Source organism: Dasypus novemcinctus, chromosome 2 (genome assembly GCF_030445035.2).
Source record: "Dasypus novemcinctus isolate mDasNov1 chromosome 2, mDasNov1.1.hap2, whole genome shotgun sequence".
NCBI classification, from domain to species: Eukaryota; Metazoa; Chordata; class Mammalia; order Cingulata; family Dasypodidae; genus Dasypus; species Dasypus novemcinctus.
The window spans coordinates 155,399,249-155,422,655 of NC_080674.1; the positions used below are offsets into that span (position 1 = coordinate 155,399,249).

The window sequence follows — 23,407 nt, forward strand, 5'->3', positions numbered from 1 at the left end:
ACCGAGCATCGTGTGATTGCAAGGTATCATGCTAGACAGTTTTAACACACTACTCTATTTCATCTTCTTGGCCTTTGTGAGAAGAACATAGAATTATTTCCACTTTAGCGATGATGGCTGAGGTCTGGTCAGAGTCTTGGTCATTCCTTGGAGACTGTGTGGGACAATGTTAAGAGCATGGAGTCAGATTGGATCTGCTTAGAAACATGACTCTGCCAGTCAACTACTTGGGCTAGTCACTTCAGCTCTCCTTATCTAAGGTCCTCATCTGTGAAATGGGTATAACAACAGAGACCACCTTCGCAGGGTTACTGTCAGGAGTCAGTAAGATGGTGCTTCCTGTAACATATCTAGCAGAAGATCTGGCACATACCAAGTACTAAACATCTGCAATACGATTATGTCTACAGCATACTGGGCACTAGGTGGGTTGTCCCATGACTTATCAAGGATAAGAGGGAAAAGAACTTGAATTAGTAAAGGTCTAACAGCTGGCACTCAACTTTAGCCAGAGTGGTTAGCAGATGCTCAGTCTAAATAAAATTTCTTACTTACTACAGAGGCAACCATGTTTCAAGAACAATATTGTTAAGAAGGTCAACCACCACACCAGGGAGCCAAGAGTGCCTACAACTGAAAGCAGGAGAATTGCATCCAGCATCCATGTGGAATCTAAGCCCCCTCTTGATATAGATGTGGAGTGGACACAGCCATTCTAGGGTCCACAGGATGGAGGAATAGAGAATGGATCAGAGCGGACTTACTGATATTCTATTCATGAACTATTGTGATTAGTAATCAAAGAAAATGTGGCATTGGTGTGGAGAAAGTGGCCATGGTGGCTGCTGGGAGTAGGGAGTGGGAGGAAGAGAGGTGATGTGGGGGCATTTTGGGGGGTTGGAGTTGTCCTGGGTGGTGCTGCAGAGACAGTTACCTGACATTGTATGTCCTCCCATGGCTCACTGGGTGGACTGTGGGAAAGTGTGGGCTATGGTGTGGACCATTGACCATGAGGTGCAGCGGTGCTCAGAGATGTATTCACCAAATGCAATGAATGTCTCATGATGATGGAGGAGGTTGTTGTTATGGGCGGAGGAGTGGGGTGAGGGGGGTGGCAGGTATATGGCGACCTCATATTTTTTGAATGTAACATTAAAAAAATAAAGAAAAAAAAAAAGAATAATATTGTCGGGAAGCAGACTTGGCCCAGTGGTTAGGGCGTCTGTCTACCACATGGGAGGTCCGTGGTTCAAACCCCGGGCCTCCTTGACCCTTGTGGAGCTGGCCAATGTGCAGCGTTGATGCGTGCAAGGAGTGCCGTGCCACACAGGGGTGTCCCCGCATAGGGGAGCCCCACGCACAAGGAGTGCACCCCTTAAGGAGAGCCGCCCAGTGTGAAAGAAAGTGCAGCCTGCCCAAGAATGGCGCCGCACACATGGAGAGCTGACACACAAGATGACGCAACAAAAAGAAACACAGATTCCTGTGCCACTGACAACAACAGAAGTGGACAAGGAAGAACACGTACCAAATGGACACAGAGAGAACAGACGACTGGGACAGTGGGGGAGGGGGAAGAGAAATAAAATAAATAAATAAATCTTAAAAAAAAAAAGAATAATATTGTTCTCAGATGGATCTACAAGAAACCCTGAAGTGGGACAGGGGGAGGGAAGAGGAAAATGGAAAGACAAAAAATTGAACCAGAGGGTGCAGATGTAGCTCAGTGGTTAAGTGCCCATCTCCCATGTGTGAGGTCCCAGGTTCAATCCCTGGTACCTCCAGGAAAAAAAAAAAAAAAAAAAGAATCAGGAACTTCACTTCAGAGTGAAATTTAGAGGATTTAAGATGTTCCCTGAGTCTAATGATCATCCAGCTTTGGTAACCCATGGCTTTGTTCCATGTACCCTTTCTGCCTCACCTTCCCTAAAACAAAAGGTAAAATCCACCTGTGGCCAAGGCATAAGCTCCTTCTACAGTTTCTCTGACAGGCCACTCTACAGCCTTGCTTACTAATTTGTTTCGTGGTTTACATTAAACATTCAGATGAGTATACCAGGCATTCTAATTTAATACAAGAGGCAGGTCAGCAGCATGAATCACAAAAACATGAAAGCAAGTCCAAGCACTACCAGTTACTTAGCTGTCTGACCTCAGGCAAGTTGCTTAACCTCTCTAGCTTCAGGTCCCACGTCTCTAAAATAAGGATACTAGTACCTACCCTCATAGGTTTCTACCGAAGATTTAATTAGCCAGTGGATGCAAAGTGCTCCTGGAACACAGCAGATGCTCAATAAACGTTTGCTACTCTGATTAATATCCAACTGAATCAGATCCTTTAACTAACATTGAACAGAGCCAGAGAGCAGGACAGGATCATCCGCAGCGCTTGCCCCCAAAAGGCAAAGCATGTCAAAACACAGAGGCTTGCCGGTAAGGGTAGCGCCTGAGGTTCCTGTGGAGTACTTTCCCATCCCAGAGCCGAAACCCCATGACACAGACAGATACAATAAGATAATGATGGCAATCAATAACAATAACAGAAATTATTATTTATTTTCATAAACACAGTATGTGCGCCCCGCTGAGATACACGCATCACATGCCAGCGTTCACTTGCGGGGCAGTCAATCAATGGGAGATCTCAATATCCGCCCACCTCGGCGGGCGGGGGAGGGATGGAGCGGAGGTTGAGAAATTACCCACACCAGAGTGACACGTCCACAAAGTTAATCTAATCCGGGGGGGCCATCCGGGTGCCACTGCGAGCCTGTGAATATGGAACAGGCTTGATTGATTTTTCACCGCAGTAGCTAAACACTTCATTGTTATTTGCAGCAAATATAAGGGAAGGAAAGATGAAACCATGAAAGGATTGGATATTAAGCCCCCACAGTAGCAATAAATCACAAAATGAAGTCTAAAAAATTAGAAACGGTTAGAGAAAGGCTATATCTGTGTCCTGAGAGGCCTTGGTTATCAAAGTATAAACCCAAAATTAAAACCTGGGGCAGTGAAGGCTGATCCTGACTCCCCCAATAATTTGCCCTGAAACTGGCCTGAGGTTTCCCGTCCTCCCAGGCTGAGCATCACCCCATGGCCACCATGGAGGAAGGGTGGAAGCAGAGAGGTGGAGAGAGAGAAAGGTCTGGCTTCCCAGTTCTAGCTGTGGAGCCTGGGGGAGCTACCTGGCCTCGCAGTCTGAGTTGCCCCCTTTGAGCATGAGGATCATCACATCTGCACCACAGAAAAGAGGGAAGCAGGGCTGCATGTCCTGCTTTTGGCACCCTCGGGGCTGTCGGAGGAGACCTCAGTGGGAAAGCCCACCCATCCTTTAGGAGCATCCGGTGAAACTCTTCCTGATTCTGCACCTTCTCCCTCCTGCATGCCCTCTGAGCTGCAACGACGATCTCAGCTTTTCTCAGGACACTTAGCCCCATCCAGTATTTCTCAAAGTGTGGCCTCGAGACCACCGGTACCAGAATCATCTGGGGGTTTTCAGGAGGGGTCTTGTCAAAGAGATCATCTCTTAAGGTCTAACTCAGACCTTCTACATGGGAATCACTAATGGTGAGGCCAGCAGAGAATTCCAAAAAGCATCTGGGTGACCATGACACATACTGTAGTTTGAGAATCATCACCTAAATTAATTTCACATTACAACGACTGAAAATGTGCCTCCCCTTTGCTCCTTGAGCACAGGGAGTCTGTTTCATTCATCAATGCAGGCTCACTTTGTAGTATGCACTTTGCACAGTGCCTAGCATATACTAGGCACTCAATAAACAGAATGAAAAATACACTGAAAGTTCTCATGTGTTAGATACTATCATTCCTATTGTCATTGAAATCAGTAGCCAGGCAATAAATAGTCTCACATAAGGATGATGGGCAGAAGCTCTGGGAAGAGACAGACCTGGGTTCCATACTTAGCTTTGCTACTTAGTATCTGCCTGGTCTTAAGCTGGTGCTTACCTTTCTGAGTCTCTGTTTCTATATCCGTAAATTGGGCATGAAGCCTGTCACAAGGTTATGATGAAGACAGAGTTGTAAAGTGTACACAGGATGCTCAGCCCAGAGCCTGCCATTAGGAAGGGCTGAACAAATGTAGTTGCTGATACTAGTACACTTAGATCAGTAGTCTGTTTAGTCAATTCTCTAGAAAATAGATTGGGTAGTTAAACGAGTTTTTTTACTAAGAGGATTGCTCTTTTGGGAAAACTAGCTAGTGTATTTAGTTAACCTGCCTAATTCCATGGTCTGTCAGTAATAATCCTCAAAAAGTGAGAGCTGGTAAACGCTCACGTCAGTTTGCCATGTTATCTTAGCCTGTGGCTAAGGAGGTATCTAAATGACCACCAATGTGATTAGAAAACAGAAGTTAGAGAGAGTAGTACTCAAAAGCCCCAGATTTGTAGTCAAATGGACTAGGTTTGAATCCCAGCTCTGCCACTTTCTCATCATAAGATCTTGAGCAAATTCCTTGCCTACTTGGAGACTCAGTTTCCCCTTTTGTGTAATACATTCATTCAACCAATATTTACTGAGCACCTGCCATATATGCCATGCATTGTTCTAGGTGCTAGAGACGCATTAGAGAACAAAACAAAGTCCCTGATTTCACGGAGCTTGCATTTTACTGGGGCAGGGGGAGACAATGAACAAATGATATATTAGGCAATAACAAGAGCTAAGGAATAAAGGGCAAGATAATGATACAGTGAAAGGGAAGGTGTTAGTGTGCTATCTTTGATAGGGTATTCTAGTAAACCTTTTCTGATAAGGTAACACTTGAGCAGAGACTTAAATGAAGTGAGGGGCTAAGGCTTGGGTGATTCAGAGAGGAAAAAAGAACCTACCTGAGAGGCATATTATGAAATTAAATGATATCAGGATATAAAATGTAGTACCTGGCAGATAGGATGCACTCAATAAACGGTGGCTGCTATTATTATTATTATTATTACTACTACTACTGCAACTACTACTGCTATTATTTCTACGGGCTCCAGGAGGGTTTGGATAAAATCCATTAGAATACTTAAGCTCATTATATCGCCTTCATATTTTGGGAGGTTGTAACAAATTGGGGGCTCACACCATTTAGACCCCATATTTATAACTTGTTAAAAAGCAAATTTCACCCTGGCATAGGTTCCCAGGGAACTGGCAGTCAACCATAATCAGGAAAATTATAACTCCAGCTACATTTTATAGGGAGAAGTGCACAGAATATAATTTCCTACCACACGGTTCCCATCCCAGTCTGATTAAGTCATTCGACAACGAGCTCCTGTTACCTAGACGGGGCTCAGGGAGCCTCTCACCCCTGGGTATTGGGAGGGTTGGAAAGAAGAGCACAGAGAATCTTGCTGAGTGGAACTGCGTAAGACCTCAAGATCTTTAGTTCTCCATGTTGAGCAGAGGGCTCTGGAAAGTCAGTGTGTGTGTGTGTGTATGTGAGAGAAACAGAAAGACACAGAGACAGAGAGACAGAGACAGAGAAAGACAAAGAGAGACACAGAGAGCGAATATCTGATCTGGGATAAAGATGGCACTAATTATTAAGAAAACCATTTCAAAATGCCCAGACATATGTGCCCCAGTTTAAAAGCCATAAGCTCCTAAATTATGTGACACTGGATAAGTTATGTTCCCTCTCTAAGCCTGCATCAGGTTTGAGGGCACAGGTCCCAGAGCAACGTAGATCCAGATTTGACTCTCAGACTTGCATGATCTTGGGCAGTTACTTAACCTCTCTGAGTCTTATCTGTTAAACAGGCATTTGAACAGTGAACTACACCTCATGGGGTAGCTAATGCAGGTAAAGAGCACAGTATTGTGCATGGATATAGTAAGGGCTCAATAAATACTAGAAACCAGCATTTTCACCTGCCAAATATCTGTCCTCTTCTCCTCATTGGCTGCTCTGAAGGTTAATCAAGGGATTAGATAGGGAAACACTGTGTGATATAGACGGTACTTTATAATTATGAGGCGTTATTATTAAATTCTTATCATGATTATTGCTTTGAAAGTTATCCTATTGAGCAGTGGATCCAGTTCCCATAAAAGAACTTCTCATAGGCTCTCTAGGTAATGAGTAATTGCATTTAAAAAGCTATCTTCCTTGAAAAAGGAAAAAAAAACCCACATTCTCACTTTGAAATTCTGAGCCTCCCAGAACTGAAACAGAACAGGTTTACCACTCAATGAGGATTAATTAGCTGTCGGGTATTATTAAATGTTCTCGCTCAAGATCTACAAGAACCGGAAACTATGAAAGTGAGCGAGAGGTAATCATAGTCCGGGGAGGGAAAAAAAAAAAAGCCACAATTGCTGGCGATGCAAATTTCAAGAGCAGAGCACATTAGTAAATTATAGTCTGAATTCTATCATGTTGGCTCGTCCTGTGTTTGGAGTCATTGTTCTGATTCTCTGATCTTCAGGGTTGCCTGGTTCCTTCTTCTACCACTGGGCTCAAAAGGAAGACAGGCTGGCCTTTTCAGGGTTTGCTTAGAAAGAATGCTGGGCTGTGGATGTTTTCAACACAGTGCCAGCTCTCTGTAGCCAAGGTAGGGAAAGGAGGTGAAACCAGATATGGGTATTTACAATTTTATAGCAAATGTGTCTCCCACATTGGTACTGTAACTGCTGAAAAGATTGAAAAGCAACAGAGGCTCATTAAAATAATAGTTTCAATGAGCGTTAGAAGTTAAGATCCCGTGACCACAGAGCTCCATGTCTCAACCAACAGGGGCACGTGTTAAAAAGGCAGATGCCCCTGAACGACCTGACTTGCTGACTAGAATCCCTGGGAATGGCGTGCATGGCTGCAGTACCACTGAGTTTTGCTGCCCTCTGCTCTGCAACTTAGAAACTAAGCATGGAGAGAAGAAAAGTGATTCATTGGCCCAGGGTCATATATCTAGTTAATAAAAACAAGATCCACATCTGTGATTTTCTAGTTCCCCTCCACCCCTCAAGGCCTACTTCTGTGTTGGAAATACATAAGTCCACTTCATTAACATCACTGTCTTGCCATGGGGAGAATCTCTGCTTTTGGGGAAACTTAAATATATGGTTCTCTCTCTTCATCATGGGGATGGAATTCTCCAAGGTGCTAAACATGGGCACATGAAATCCCACAGGCTCCTGTGAACAGGAACATGTAGCAGGAACCAGAGATGGCATCTAAGAAATCAATCCACCCAGCAAACAAGGATGAGTTAAAGCCTACGTACAAGCTCATTGTATGACCTTCGCAGTGGCACCTAATCTATCCGTTTTCCCATTGGACTGCCATCTTCTGAGGGGCAAAAGAATCTTATTCCTATAGGATCATCAGCAGTGCCTGCCACTTAGTAGACGTTGGTGAATGGGTTTATAGAATGAATTCAAAAGTGTATAAAGAGAAATAATATGAATTTTCTCATATACCTAAGTCCCGCATTGGCAGAGGGCAATAGCAGCAATGCTAATGAAGATGACAGTAATAGTTAATTAACAGCAAGAAACGAACATTACCACTGAGTTCTTTCTGTGAGCCAGACACTCAGTGGCTAAAGTCTTTATTCCAACACACTGTCTTCTGGAGTTCACAGTAATCCCAAGAAGTAGCTACTATCATCGTCTCCATCACAGAGATGAGAAATTAGAGGCACGAGGAGTTTAAGAAATTTACCCAATGTACCACCCAGAAAGTAATGGAGCCAGAATTTTAAGCCAGACAAACTCAAAGTTTATACTCTTAATTGCTCTATTATCCAGTGTTCAAAAACTCTGAACCTCGAGAGCTTCAGGGGTAAGCTCGCGCTGCACCTGCCCGGTCAGAAGAGGCAGGCTTGCGGGGCAGTTATGCAAGGTTGAAAGCACCAGCTGAGGAGAGGAAACAGAGCAGCCAAAGCTTATCGGCTAAGGAGTTCAACTGAAGACCACGTGCCCCTTAGCACAGAGTAACACGCAACAGCCACCGTGGCAAGCAGAGTCTGTGCCCAAAAAGACCTGCTGAAGGAACATGTGAAGACCTGATGAATGAATGATGAATGAATGAACGAACGAACAAGGGCACTAACTAGCACACAAAGACCATCTAATTCCCATATCTACTTGGAAACCTCAGGCAAGAAGCTCTTTGCCCCGTGAATATTTCATTGTCTGCCTTCTCAGGGTTTGGTCTTCAGTAGAGCAGCTGGTTTCTGAAAGCCCATCTTGGACAGTTTTGAAAGTCCCCTGGGGCTAGCATGGTCCCAGCATGTGCCTGCTTTACCACTTTACTATGTCCCAAACCAAACTTATTATCCAGTCTTAAAACTATTTACCTACATCTGGAGAGCCTTCCCTTTTTTTTTTAAAAAAAATTTATTTATTTTTTATTTATATCTCTCCCCTTCCCTGCCCCCCTCCCAGTTGTCTGCTCTCTGTGTCCATTTGCTGTGAGAGCCTTCCCTTTAAAGTCTATTTTTTAAAGAAATCCGTTTTAAATACCACCTCTCTTGAGGCCTTTCCTGGTTGCCCAGAACCAAATGTAATTTCTCCTCCCTTTGATCAAACTGCAACTTTCTGTCTCTCTGTCTTTCTGTTGCATTTGTCTCACTCTATTCCACGTCAAAACCATTTGTACATTGGTGTCCCAAGTCCTCCTTCCATAGCAGACTGTATGCATTTCTGGAGCCCAGGAAGGAAGGCACTCCACCTATTAGCAGAGATGATTTACTGAGAACTAGGAAAACAGAAAGGGCTTTCTTTCCTCCTCATTCCATTCTATCCTCCTAAGTCCATGAGCAGGATGTATTATAGTCATTGTTTTGCAGATGAAGGCATGAAAGAAACTTGCATGACTAGGGCCCACAAAGGTTAAGTGACTGAGAATCTGGTAAGGGGCAGCATTCGAACGCAGGCCAGTTAAATTCTGAAGTTTGTGTTCTGAATCACAAGACTTTCCATCTGGGTAGTCCCATGCCCCGCCTAGCACAGAAGGTGCTCAGGACACCTTAGATGATGTGAACAGACAGAAGCTAAGAATATAGTAACGTATGGCAGTGCCACTTGGGCAAATCCTCAGGGACAGGAAGAAAGCACCGGTTTGTCGACATCAGGGGTTGGCATCTTTCCCGCGCGCTCCATCTGTTGCCAGAGACTCAGGCGTGGTGAGTCTCTGCCCCAGCTCCCCCACTGCACGTTCGTGTTCTACGCCACGGCAGCAGCCCGCAAGGGGCCAGCCTGGGGGGACCTGCCTGCCCCTGCCGGCCGCAGGACAGCGCACGCTCACCCGCAGGGTGGTGATGGTGGCAGGGTCTCGGAGCCGGCCCTCCTCATCTTTCAGGTTGTAGCCTTCTGGCCGCTTGTCACGCTCGCTGACTTTCCACAGCTTCACGGTTTTATCTGCAGGAGGCAACCAGAGCAAGTCAGAATTACAGTGAAAATAAAGCTGGGAAAAGGGTAGAGATTTCTGGGGAAGAAGGTGTGGGCAGAAGTGGAGGTAATGATAGAAGGAGTTGCTATAGGTGCTGGCTCCAGGGAAGGGGTTTCAGAACATAAATCTTGTGTCTTTTGGAGGCAGAACTTCTGTTTCAGAACAAAAATGTATGTTGTGCAGAGACAAAAAGCTTTCCTTGACAACTGGCTTTTTGGGTCATTCAATACAAATTGTTATTGAACACTGAATAATAATAGTAGCCATGTATATGTTACTGTCGTAGCACTTTACGTGGAGAATTTATTTCATATAATAACCCCGGGGAGGTAGGTACTATTATCCCTCTGTTTCGGTGTCCCATATCACTGAAATGCTGTCCTTGCCAGGACCTGATGGGCATGCCATAACCTACACCTTTTCACTCCTTGACCTTTCTTATTCTCACTGTTCACTACCCCTCCCTGTCACTCTGCTACTGCCACATGGCTTCCTTACTGCTTCTTTCATATACTAAGCCCACTCCTACCTCAGGGCCTTTGCACTGGCTGTGCCTTCTGCCAGGAAGCCCTTTCCTTCTATTTCATGCGATTTGCTCCTTCACTTTGTTCTCTTGGTTGAAGACCTAACCTCAGAGAGGCCTTTTCTAACCAACCTATATAAAAATGCTATCTCCACCATTCTCTCTCTTATCCTGTTTTATTTTTCTTCAGAGTACTTTTCACTACCAGAAAATTCATTACATGCTTAGTTATTTATTAATTTTCTGTTTCCCTCACTAGAATACAAGATTTTGGTGGAAGGGATTCTGTTTCGTTTATCACTATACCTCCAGCATGTTGAACAGTGCCTGGGAAATAGTAGATGTTTAATAAACATTAGTAGGATAACCAATGAATCTAATCTACTGGAGCATATTGTTAGGAAATAAATGGTAAGGAGACTAATCAAAATGCTTTCTCTTTGTAGTCTTTGAGTCCCCAGTCAGAAATCACCTTTCTTAACTTTGTCCTAACCCAGGATTTTAAACCTCTTTATGATGCCTATCATTCACTAAAGCATTAAAACAGGCTTGAGAGCTCCCATGCCAACAGGGGCCAGAGAGGTAGGAGTGGGGTAGGGGGATGAACGAAGGAGTACGGGGCTCAGGTCAGCTGGAGATGGAATTCCCTACCCACAGGCTTTCAATTCTAATTTTTTTTTCAAAAGAAACACGTTTGGGCCAAACAAACCGTGCCTGTGGGCTCCATGCCTCGCTGGGCCCCACATTCATAATTGTTCTGGTTTTAACTTCTCTAGAAGGCAGAGTTGTAGTTGCCTTCTTTGTGCTCTCCTCCGGGCACAAAGTGGGCTTTAGAATCAGACACCCTTGGACCCAATCCCCCCTCCAGCTCAGCAGTCATGTGGCCCAAGGACTGATATTCCCAGGCAGGAAGCATGAACCTTCTATTTGTTGAGTGCCAAACAAAGAGGGATTTCAAATCTAGTAGGGAAAAAAAAATGCAGGCTGCCCAATTGGTGCAGGCTTACAAACAAATAGGCTTAACTCCTCTACGCCTCAGTTTTCTCGTTTGTAAAATGGGGCACTTCACGGGGCGCTTCAGAAGATGAAATGAAACTGCATGTAAAGTGCTTAACACAGTGTTGGGTTTCCAGGAATGGTCCAGAAATAACAGCCATTTTTAGAATGAGCAAACTGACCAATAACGTGTTGTCCTGTCAGCCAGATCAGCAAGCTTTAGCTTCATCCCGTGCTGATCTCAGCACACTCTTTCCTCTGTGTACTATTGTCAGAGGAGAAAAGACACCCCTGTACTGTGCCATCATTAGGGTTCCTTTCTCCACTCCTCCTCTTGCTCCTCCACTTCCCCTTCCCACCTCCTCACGCCCACACCCCTGGGAGGCTCCCTTCCAGACGGAGAAGTGCACCACAGCCCTGCTTGCCTTGAAGCTGCCTGAAACACATGCCTTGTCCTCGGAGCTCTCAGTGCACAGCATTGTGAAGTGGACTTTCAGCAGCAAGTTGGTCCCTTTAGCAGATAAGTGTCTCCGTTTTCTAATATCTGGGGATCACCGAGGCTGGTCACGGCTGCCCCTCCTCGCAAGGCTGCTCAGCGTGAGATCAGGGCAGCTCAACTGCAGACTCAGCCTGCCTTATACGGGGGCAGGATCCTGGCAGCTTTTCCCAGCTGCAGGGTTTAATTTAGAACTTTCTATCTATATGCCAGCACTCCTCTGTTCTCGCCCTCTGTGGATATCCTGCTGCATACTAAACTGTTTTTCAGGGTGAGAAAATGAAACACGGGCCATATTTATACCGCCACTTCTTGATTAGCCACTGATCAGCTGTGGCCCAGAACAACCCAAATCATGAATTTTAACACCCAATATTTTCTGTTGCTGGCTTTGGAATGTACCCTGCTCATATCTGCGGGGCCATCTTTATCTTATTTTTTTCTTATTATGAATGACAAATTGCTATACAGAGAAATAGAGAAATCACCGTAAAACATAAATAAAAATCACCTATAATCCCCCTGGCCAGGGACGATCATTGTTAACATGTTGCATAGCTCCTTGTATATTCTCTTTGTGTGTTTTCTTTGGTAGTACAAACATAGAATGATATGGTATCTACTATGTATTATATTTTCCCATTTTATTTTCTTGAATTTATTACATGAGTAGTACATGTATTTGTAATTAGAAAATGAATATAAAGGTAAAAAATTTAAAATCTCCTTCAACTCTACTACACAGAAGAACATTTTGTGTAGACCCTTCATATTTGTGTGTACAATTACATAACTGCTTAAATAAACATACTTCATTGTTTAGAAATGTTTTGCCTAATCATATGTTTATCCACTCCAACATCCATCTATAGAGATGGATATACTTTATAGTAATGAGAACTGGTTAAGGCAAAAAGGTATACTAGAGGGAGATTTATTAATAAACTATAGAAGAATCATGTGAGAGAACACTATGCAGTCACTGAAAATGTTTAGAAGAATACTTGGCAATTAGGAAGACATTCTGTTATTTTTATGTTACCACCTAAAAAAATCCCTTGCTGAACAGTTTGTAGAACATATCAGATTTTTGTTAAGAAACAAATTTTTCCATCCTTTTTGCATTTTTTCTTTCAGAGATATTAACTGTGGTTCTTCCCAAATGGGAACACTTTTATTATCTTCATTATGTTCTCTACTTTCTAAATTTTCTACAATGAACATGTACTAGTTTCAGGGCAAAAGAAAGAAATTCAGGATAACTTCTCCTCTCATCAAGGGTACTAAAGTGGAAGTAAAAATTTAAGTAAAGCGATGTGTTTTCACGAAGTAATTTTAAGTTCTAGTTTCCAAGTGAATGTTGGTTTTATTTTTCATTAAAAATTATAAAGTGGGGAATATATTCTAGTGGAAAGTAAAAACTGTATACAACTATAGTGAGATAAGCACCTTAAAAAATTTTTTTTTTCAAAAGGGATAATTGATGGTGAATTCAATCCAATTCCCCATGGCTTGGAAGCCTGGAGTAATTCTTGACTTTATTATCACACAATTCTTCTTGACTCAGTATCTTGAAGCTTTATGCATAAAAAAGTCTAAGGAACATGTGGCTGTTACTATGAGCAATGAGTTTTTTCTTTCTTCTGGCTGGTTCTCCGAGTAGTTTATCATCACTTGTGGCAGCTTTTAAACACAATCTTATCATTTATCTTCATTTTCTCTTTCATACAGTAATTCCAATTGTCTCCCATTAAATTTTGCATGTTAACCTATTTAGCTTAAGGGGATTCTCAACCTTAATATTAGTATAAAAAAGAAAATCACATAAGAACATGGGAATTCTTCTTATAAGAATCATTTTGAGATGATGTTGGCATATGAAATAGCATCCCAAATGGGAAGATAATATCCTTGTTAATCAAAAAACTATTTAAAAACTCAATTAACAGAACATTATGCTATATAATTAATCTTCATTGCATTTCGCCAATTTCTTTCCCATCCCCTCTACAAAGTCGTTACTGTCTCTGAATTTTATTGCAATAATCAATAGGATAAATTTCATAATATACAATAAGCTAGCTATATAAGATAGACACTTTTTTCTGCCTGAAATAATTAAGTCAAAAAAGTCTCTTTTATTCTAAGTAGTATTGAATCTGAGGTGCTTTTGAGCCAAACTTAAACAGCAAAATTGAGTGGGAAGAAATTGAAACAAATTCATTGTGGTCTGTCTTCCAAGAATCCAAATTGGTAAACAGAACAACAAATGTAGTTATGAGAAAGGATGAAATTACTTGGGATCTAGAGAAACAGGGAAGTAGGGATCTGATCATGTTGAGATGAGATTAACTTGAATAAACCCTTTATATTTGAGGGATTTTAAGTTCATAGGCATTAGCCCCTCCCACTCCCCTTTTAAAATAAGGTGAACAAAAACTCATAGAAATGAAAATAAATAAAAATAAAAAGAAATTTACAAATCACCCATAATATACAGATCAAAATGAATCAACATGAACCTTTTGATGTGTTCCTTCCTATTCTCTCTCTCTATATATATTTGTTTGATCATATACACATGGTCTGCTTTTTTTTTTCTTCACTTGCCAGATGCCTATTTCCCTTTCTTTGTCAATGCTAGGGGTTGGCAAAGAACAAATTCCTTGTGTCTTTATTTATATTTAAATGTATAATCCTTGCAGATTCATATACAGAATTAAATAAATCACCATCTGGTTTATTTGCTTGAGAAAGGGTATTTAATTTTTATATACTGATCCCCATAATTATCATGCTGCTCAGTTAGCACTCTTTAATATATGACTTTATTTTCAGTTGTTCTGAGCAAGTCTAAGGAACATGTAGCTTTTACTATGAAAACTTATTTCTTTCAGCAAGGCTAGTACAACCTGGAGGGCAGCTAATTCCACTGAAAAAAAGACTTGTTGAGCTAATGTGTAATAAAGCTCTTATTCGACTCCAACATCCTCTCTTTCTGACCTCAAAATCCCCCCAAACCTACAAACAGATAAGAATATGGAGGTAGGGAAATAAACCATTTCTTGATGTGCTCTTTCGAAGGTTCCCATCTCTTCTTGATGTGTGTTCCTAGGTTAGAACTTGATTGTGTTAGGGACAGAGACATCTGCTTTACAGACCTTAAAATATATTCTGGGATTAATAACTTCTAAACAGTATGCCATGCAGAGTTCCCTGAAATATATTCCCAGAATAACATCCAGTGAATTTTAAGACACGAAGTCACATTCCAAAAGCACCAGCAAATGATCTGCATTAGATGAAAACTGCTGATAACAGATCATAACATAATTGGGTCATAAGTTTGTTATTTTTCAAAATAATAGCTACTATTTATTAAGTGCCTAGTCTGCCAGGCACTGTACTAGGCATTTTGAAGATATTATTTTTGGTTGTTTCAAAAGCCTGGAAGGTAAAGACAAAAAACAGGCTAGGAGTGATTGAAATACATGGTTCAGCTGACTCTATCTCTGAAAACACCCAACAGGAAAAGTCAATGCCACGTACCATTAGTAGACAGAAGAAAGTAGGCTGCATTCTGCTGAGGGAGCCATCTTATTTTATTGATTTTTTCTTCTATTTCTAAACTCTTCAGGTAATCGAACTCTGGTTCATGGCTCTGGAATGTGCTGTAAACATTGTATTCACCCCTACGATGAACCTGATTTTTACTCTGTAGGAAGGGGAAAAAGATACAAAAATTAAATCACATAAACCAACTGTAAATTCACCACTTTTTTTTTTTTTTTTTTTTTGAGTACAATGAATAAGGGTGGGATGGATAGGATGCATCCTTGTGGGATGAGGGCAGAGGCATGACAGCCACAGGATATCTTAGCACAGGGTCTCTAAACTTTTTTTTTTATTAAACTTTTTATTACAGATTTTTCAACATTAACATGGTCTCAACTAATTAAGATTTTTCAAGATATGTCTTGTTAGAGATTTCCTCTCACTAGGTTTGCAATAATTCACAAGCTTTGATTCAGTTCCCCCTGATATGCATTAAGGAAAGATAAACCCTGCCCCATAAGCCTATGTGTCTGAAAACACAGCACTTGCCCAAAGGGTTGAACAAAGAAACCACATGGAAACAGGAGTAAAGTGAGATAAAGACCTTCTCTCCCTGCAGATCAAAGCACCACCTGCTCCTCCAGCTTTCCAAGAAAACGGAACTCCCTAAGTCACTACCCTCTCGCTATACAAGGGAAAATGTTCACTTCTAGGGCTTCTTATTGGCCCTTGCACCTCACTCGAACCCTCACCACCCGCCCTCCCCCCCCACTGATTATCATTTCCTTGCCTAGGAAAGTTTGGTATAAATTCAAATCCCCCCTTTCTAGAAGTGGCATGAAGTCTCTCTTCAGACCCCATTATGCCAGTGGGAGTGAAGTCTATTCTTCAGACCCCCTCCATTGGGAGAGCTTCTCAATAAACTTTCTGCCTGCAATCAGTCTCCGTGTCCAAGTGAGCGCCCCTCTTTTCTCCAGCATGTCTTAAACAATTTAACCCAGAAATGCTGCAAATTTCACACACAAAGAAACACCAAAGGATGATGAAGAAACTAAAATTTTAAGTTTAATTCACTTCCAAGGGTCATCCTATGCCCATTCTTTACTTTCTAGAATCTTGTACCATAACATCAGAAAATAATGGGTCTGTAAAGCTTTTGATCGTGCACCCCTTTTGGTAGGACATCTGAGCAGCACTCCAGTGTATATATATTTATAAATTATGTATATTAGCTTCTGTAGTAATATATGGCATAGATCATAAGTATTCATAGAGATAGAAATTAAAATAGCATTAGACTTTAGAGTCATTATAACTGGAAGTTCTCATTCTGCGTCCTAATGGATGTCTTAGATACCCTTTAGAATGAGTCATCCCACACAGGAGTCTGCATACACTTGCATCAATCCCTTACAAAAGTACAAAGTTGTAGCATCTGTAACGTATAGTGTCCTTTTAAAATCTCACCAGATCACGACATAACCTCAGAGGTAGACATGGCAGAGAAATGAAAAAAAGAGGTTTGGATATATTAAAGTGACTTGTCCAAGGCCACATACTCATAACTAGCAAATCTGGGCATAGACACCCCCCCCCCTTTTGTTTCCAACATAGATAACAAAACTGTCAAGAGCACAGAGGTGGCATCTGTGTCATTAAGAGAATGACGGCAATTTACCTCTGGCTTTTCCCTAGCACTGATTATGCAAAGAGCAAACAGCAGACACTAAATAAATGATGAGAGGATGAAAAACAAGGGAAATGGATACTGCAAAAAGGACGAGAGAAAGAAAAAAGGGGAGAGGGAGAAGAGGGTGTGAAGGAGAAAGAGAAAGAAAAGGGGGGAAGGGAGTTTTAATCCAGGCATTTTAGGATCTTATTTCCAAGATTTTCAAGATTCAGGCTTTGGAAAATTCTGTTCAAGAATTCAAATCCAGTTCTTATCAAACATTTGTTATAAAAGCTTGACTCTTAATAAAAGGCTCAGTTTTCAAAAGTATATATTTCTGAATGGGTATAGAACATCTGAACCCAAATCTGTTTACCAATGGGCGACAGTGCTGAACCCCGAGTGAAATACACTTGCGAGGGCTCAGTTGTTCCTCCCAGCAGGCTTTGCAGGAGTGTGCCTCCTGAGAATTCACCTACAGAATTCACTCACAGAAGTCAAAAAGCAGACCTGACCTAGATGGCTGTCACATGGCCTTGTTTCTCAGGCATGGCATTCATTTCAACCCCAAGATGGGCCATATAGCTAAACCACCTAACGGCATGTTATTTATCCACGTTGACATTTAATTTTGCATCTTACTGCAAAAAGCCATCCTGCTTTTGAAAATGTGTCCCCCATCATTCTACTAATGAACCAGGCTCCCCAAATATTTCAATAAATTAAAATAGGTGAACCCTATAAATAGCTAATGGAAAATGTGGAGCAGAATATTACTGGCAACATGCTGCCTTGGGTAATTTATGCTAAATAGCTCCTTGGTTCCTCTTTATCATCACTGTGAACCTAATTGGATTTTTTAAAAAATTGGAGAAGAAGGTTTTAAAATCAATTTTTAAAAGGATTCAATGCTGACATACTTGTTTCTGTCCTGCTCATGGCAGAGAGAACCAGTCTACCTTAACAATAAATTTATAAGAGTGTTGATTTGCCACCATCCAAATCAGACTGTCAAGTGTGTGGAGTGAGTGCCAGACCAATTAGCACCAGGCAGCTCTGGAAAAGCAGGAAAAATTCCAGGTCACGAAGAGCTATTAGTTCCTACTTGCCAACCACATTTTCGTGTTTTCAGGGCCAATAGAATAGGCTGGTGCCTGATTTAATGCTGAACACTTGAATTTATACAGAACCCCGAGGGATTCTGATGCCCTTATAGAAATTAATTGCAAATATTGTGCAATTACCAAATATATCACCTCTAAATGAGGCTTTCCCTTTTCGAGGGGAGGTGTAACACAAATGGCTTGGAGGTACCAGGCAGGCTTTAAATTGCTAGGGAAGCCTCTTGTGAAAACTTCCTCCCACACTGGACCGCCCCCCAGGTTCCAGAGCGGAGCACTGGGTAGACCTCCGAGGCAGGCGGTGGCGGACAGGACAGTCACCAGAGCCCAGGCCAGCCAGCTGGAAGGGCCAGGCCCAGGCCAGGGAGGCTCAGGGAATCAAATTGGGCCATAATCCCATTCTGTCAAAACAGAGCAGATACCGCCCAACTCAATTTACATGAAAAAGAGGAAACAATTCCTAGTGGAACCTGAGTCCCAGGAAGAAAAGGGCTTTTGGAGATTCTCTGAAAGCCAGAACTCCTGCTCAGAAACTGTGCTGCATATGGCATTCAGCTCCAGGGACCTTCAAGTCACCTACTATAAAAGGTGTGTGGTATGCGCTGCTCAGATGTCATTTGGTGGCACTTCACTCCCTTTGGTAGGGTGAGCTATCATTTTCTTCTCTATTGACCCAAATTGTCCCCTTCACATCTGTTGGCAAATAAAGCCATTTTTTTTCTTCTACATTATGGCAGTACCCCAAACCAAGGCAGACTGAATTTCAAATCCTAATCTAAAAAGAGGAGTCGTGCTCAAGCACCCATGGAATTTCGCAGGTTAGCTGAGAAGCAAAGCCCTTTTGAATGTGCAACACAAGGGCTTAAAAAGATAAGTCCATGCCCAGAAAAGTCTCTATTTTCAGGTGCTTTTATGAGCCTGAATGTGGAAGTGTTGATGTTAATAACTTTTTGGCAGTTTTTAGTTCACTAGCAAAGCAGCAAGGTTAAGGGCGACACGTGAGGATTAAGGAACAGTAGGAGGCCTCCTTTTAAAAGAGAAGAAAATGGGCATTTTGCATTCATTGCCACTTACCTCCTGCTCTCGTTGAAATATTACAACCCGACCCCCCTTGTCCCCTGTCGCTAGTAATTCTCCCGTGTGGTTGAATTCTACCGTAGAGATAATGTCAGCTGAAAAGAAGAAGACAAAGGCAATTTAAGTAACTGCACATTTACTTTGGGCGGATAGATAATAGACATACTTTTCTGTACATTTATGGGTTTAGGGCTTTGTCTCTAAAGCCCTAACAAAGATTTTATGTTCTATATTTTAAGTAAATTTCCTAGATGCCCACTCTGCACTGTGATCTCTTGGAACATCTGGAGAGAACAAAAAGGAAAGCACGCTCAGACCCTTTTGTTTTGGATAAGAGAAAATTAATTTCCTTATGGTTCAGGGAATGGTAACTTTCTTTGCCAATTTCTACCAGCCCCAGACCCTTCACCCACCAGTGGCATTTTGTATTCCCTTTGCTACTGCACCTAGAAACTTCTCCAAATGGGTTTCAGATAGAGCTGAGGACTGTGGTGAAACAGGGCTGGGATGCTGGGAGGCTCAGACACCAAAACTCAAGTAACAAAGCAACAAAGAAATCATTGGGGAAACTACATGAGTCGAACTTTCAGAGAAGGGCCCCCCACAATGCTCCAGCTTGACCCATGCTTGTCCCCCTTTTCATGTGAGCTCAACACACGCCTCTAGAAGCTCACAGCCTTGTTACAACCCCAGGAGAAAGATGCTGTGAAATGGGGTCATGAGGTCAGAGGGAAGAGGGCAATTTGTACTCTGTATTTCTAAACAGAGAAAATTCACAGGCACCAAGAACTCCGATCACAGATAATTGCTGAAGGAATGCCAGCCAGCCTGCCAAGTCTTTCTTCTACGCTGGTTACCCCCGGAGGAACACGGACAGGTAAATTACCTATGATTGGATTTATTAGGGCTATTTTTAGAAAAATGTCAGAGGTTAATTCTCCTACAATTATTCCCCTGCACGGCTCCAACAATTGCTACTGAGAGTGCAAATGAGTTAAAAAAAAAAAAAAAGAGGCAGGGTAATTATGACTATGGCCATCGACAGAGGAACGTTCTGAAGATTATATCTATTTGAGCAATGCAAAGGCGAAACAGTGAGGTGGAAAACTAAGGCAATTACCCCTGAATAATTCAAATCTCAAATCTTACTTTTATATCATCATTTCAGAATTTTCTTTGTATGCCTGATTTATTCAGGCAAGTAGTGTGAAATTCTCCACTTACATATAACTGCCCTTTTCCGTACACGAAAATGCTACAAATGGTCATCCTTTGTGTAGAGGTTAAAAAGAATAAGGTATAAGCCATAATCACTTTCAAGCTAGGTGTATTTAAAAGAACAATTCCTGATCTTTTGCTTTGGCCCTTCATGATTGATATCGGGGGTAGCAAACTCAAATCCTACAGGACCAGACAGGTAATGTTATGGATCGAAGCAAACCAGGTGAACTAAAAAGCTTGTGTCCCCCCTAAGGGACAAGTGGTTACTTAGCTTCAGCTAATTGTGGCTGTGAAATATTGCATGCACTTCCAGGTGTTCTGCTTTTTTTTTTTTTTTAAAGAAACTGAAAATGAAGGTTTTTATGCAAAATCTCTTGAATTTTAAATACTAGCAGCTAATGTTTTTTAAATGTCATGCCATTAAAAAATAATCTCATCTATAGGCCAGATATGGCTTGTAGGTCACCAGTTTCTGTAGAATCTTCATTCAGAAAATGCCTTTATTTGCAAAAAAGAATGAAGCTCTGACACATTACAACATGGATGAACCTTGACGGTATTAGTATTATTTTTTAAAGATTTATTCCATCCCCCCACCCTGTTGTCTGCTCTCTGTGTCCATTCACTGTGTGTTCTTCTATGTCTGCTTGTATTCTCATTAGGCAGCTCTAGGAACTGATCCTAGGATCTTCCAGAGTAGGAGAGGCGATCATTCTCTTGCAACCCCCTGATCTGCTGCATCTCTCATCATCTCTCCTCTGTGTCTCTTTTTGTTGCATCATCTTGCTGTGCCAGCTCTCTGTGTGGGCCGGCACTCCTGCACGGGGCAGCACTCCGCGTGGGCCAACTCGCTTTCACCAGGAGGCCCTGGCCATTGAACCCTGGACCTCCTAAATGGTAGACGGGAGCCCAACTGAGTCACATCTACTTCCCTTGAAGTGAGTGAAATAAGCCAGACAAAAAAGTACAAATGCTATAGGAGCTCACTTACATGAACTAATCAAAATATAAAAATTTACAGAATCAGAAACTAGAATACAGATTGCCAGGGCAGGGTGGGGGGTGATAAATAGGGAGTTAATGCTAATTGGTATGGAGTTTCTGTTTGGGGAGAGGGAAAATTTTGGGTCATGGATGGTGGTGATGGTAGCACAACATCGTGAATGTAGCTAACAGCACTGAATTATATATTTGAAAGTGGTTAAAATGGGAAGTTTTAGGTTGTATACATGTTACTGGAATAAAAATGAACAAAAAACAACAACTTTGGAACTGTACAGCACAGAGTGAACCCTAATGTAATCCATGGATTATTGTTAATAGTGTAATTATAATCAGATTGTTTCATCAATTGTAGCAGAGTTACCAAACTAAATGCAAACTGTGTGTGTGGAGAAGACAATATATGGGAACTCTGATGTTGCATGGTTTTTCTGTAAACCTGTAACTGCTCTAATAAAAATCAAATAAAATAAAGAAAATGCCACCTCATTCCTTATTGACGATCTAAACAGGAAATGTAGTCCATTTACTCAGAACAACCCCTCCACTGAAAGTCCTTAAGGAAACACACACACACACAGACACAAAATAAGCTTCATGGTCTCCAATCTCCTGATATAAAGCTTGAAAGACCAGCTATATAAATGTGTGTGTGGAGAAAGAAAGTCCAGAAGTCTAGCATGGCTGGAAAGTCAACCTCAAGTGAATTCTTTGACCACTGTCCTTTGTTACAGTTTGTACACCTTAGCAAATAACTTTCCATGTTCAGAGGAGAGAAAGAGGCTGCATAACATTTGCAGTTGCTTCAGAACCCCCTGGCTGGAAAGCACTGAGTGCTAGAATACATATCTAACCTTAGTTACCTTGTCTAGCTTTTCACAGGGACTCCAGGTCTAATGAGCAGTTAGCACCGAATTATTCACAGAGCTTCCTGACTTGGGTAGAATTTAAAGGCTGCTTCATTTCACTTTCAAGCTTCTGTCAGGTAGTAAGGAAGGAGTCACAGCTTTCAAACTAAAGCAAACACAAACACCCCCCAGGGAAAGGGAGTGGTGTTGAGTAAGTAAGGAGAGGGAGAGGGTTGTGGGCTGACCAGATCTGAAGCTTTACAAAGCCAAGCCTCTGCCTTCAGAGCTAAGATTCTGCTTAAGAGCATTTTATACTCTTCCAGTGGCAGCATTTTAATGGGCAGCACCAGAGTTGTGGATGGACTGGACTACCCGTGCATTTATAACTAACTAAAAGGCGGACCTTCTCTTTTGGTGAAGTTGAATCTCGGAAGAACGAGGAAAACCTTTTTCCAGTGTGAGCAAACCCCTGGTCCAGCTGCAAAGTAAAGGTCACTCAGAGGGAAACAAAACTTGCTTTACAGGAATAGCATACACATTGTCTTTCGACTCAGACTCACTACGAAAATGCCTTTACTCTCCATTTAAAATCTATACATGTCAAAATAAGGTAGGATTCAAGTTCAAGTCTAAGTCACATGATCCATGCCAGTATTATTAGAACTCTGCATTATGGCATGTTAGACTTGGTTTCAGCTAATAAAAATTTCCCTTTGTTTTTGAAGTATTTTCATTTTTTGGGCTATGTCTCCCTCAAGAACCTTGGAAAACAAAGGCTGAGTAGCATGACAGGATTCTGAAATTCCTCAGCCCTCTTCTTGCAAAATTCTTACCTTTATTTTAATCCTGCCAACTGGTTGGTTTGAACATTGGGTTGTTTATATCGGGCTATTCCCTACCTCCCTTCAGAGTATATACCTTTGCAGCTCAAGTTAATACCTGTTTTGAACTTTCATGCTTCCTGACTCATTTATCATCGCTAAACCTGTGGGTGGAACGAGAATACCTTACTGTCCCATCTGTCTCTGCATATCTTCATCTATGACTCTTCAATAATTGATGCAAAACTCATGAATCACCCAGCATTCCAATTTCAAGATACTGAAACTTCTGATACAAATACTCTTGTGTCTTCAGCATGCTCTTTAGTAGAACAATTTAAACTGGAAAACATGCTATTCAAGACAAATTAATTTTTGTGGGTATAGAAAAAGGATATGGTGATAATGATAAACTGCCAACTTGGAGAGGGACTACTTCATCTGAAGACATGGTTAACAGAAATAAATTCATCAAGTTCAACCTGACTTTGGCCTTTAAATGATTAGTTCATATGACAGCTCAACATGTCATTAAATCCCTGGCTGAATCATGCCATTGAACAAGAAGCTATAAGCTTGAGCATTTTTCCTCTGTTTTATATATATGAAGCTAAAATGTACATTGACTAAAAACAAAACAAAACCCCAGTTTCAGAGGTCAAA

At 41.7% G+C, this 23,407-nt stretch overlaps 1 protein-coding gene across 15 annotated transcripts in view; it reads right to left on the reverse strand.

Moving 5' to 3' along the window:
* Positions 1-23,407, reverse strand: part of PPP2R2B (protein phosphatase 2 regulatory subunit Bbeta) — a 497,691-nt gene that overhangs the window by 76,100 nt on the left and 398,184 nt on the right. For all 15 annotated transcript variants that reach the window (XM_058280410.1, XM_071210511.1, XM_058280412.1 and 12 more), the window contains 3 exons: positions 18,850-18,947; positions 14,980-15,145; positions 9,272-9,384 (listed from right to left, as the gene is read on the reverse strand). In XM_058280410.1, the coding sequence (XP_058136393.1) occupies positions 9,272-9,384; positions 14,980-15,145; positions 18,850-18,947 (377 nt within the window). The remainder of the gene's footprint in view (positions 1-9,271; positions 9,385-14,979; positions 15,146-18,849; positions 18,948-23,407) is intronic.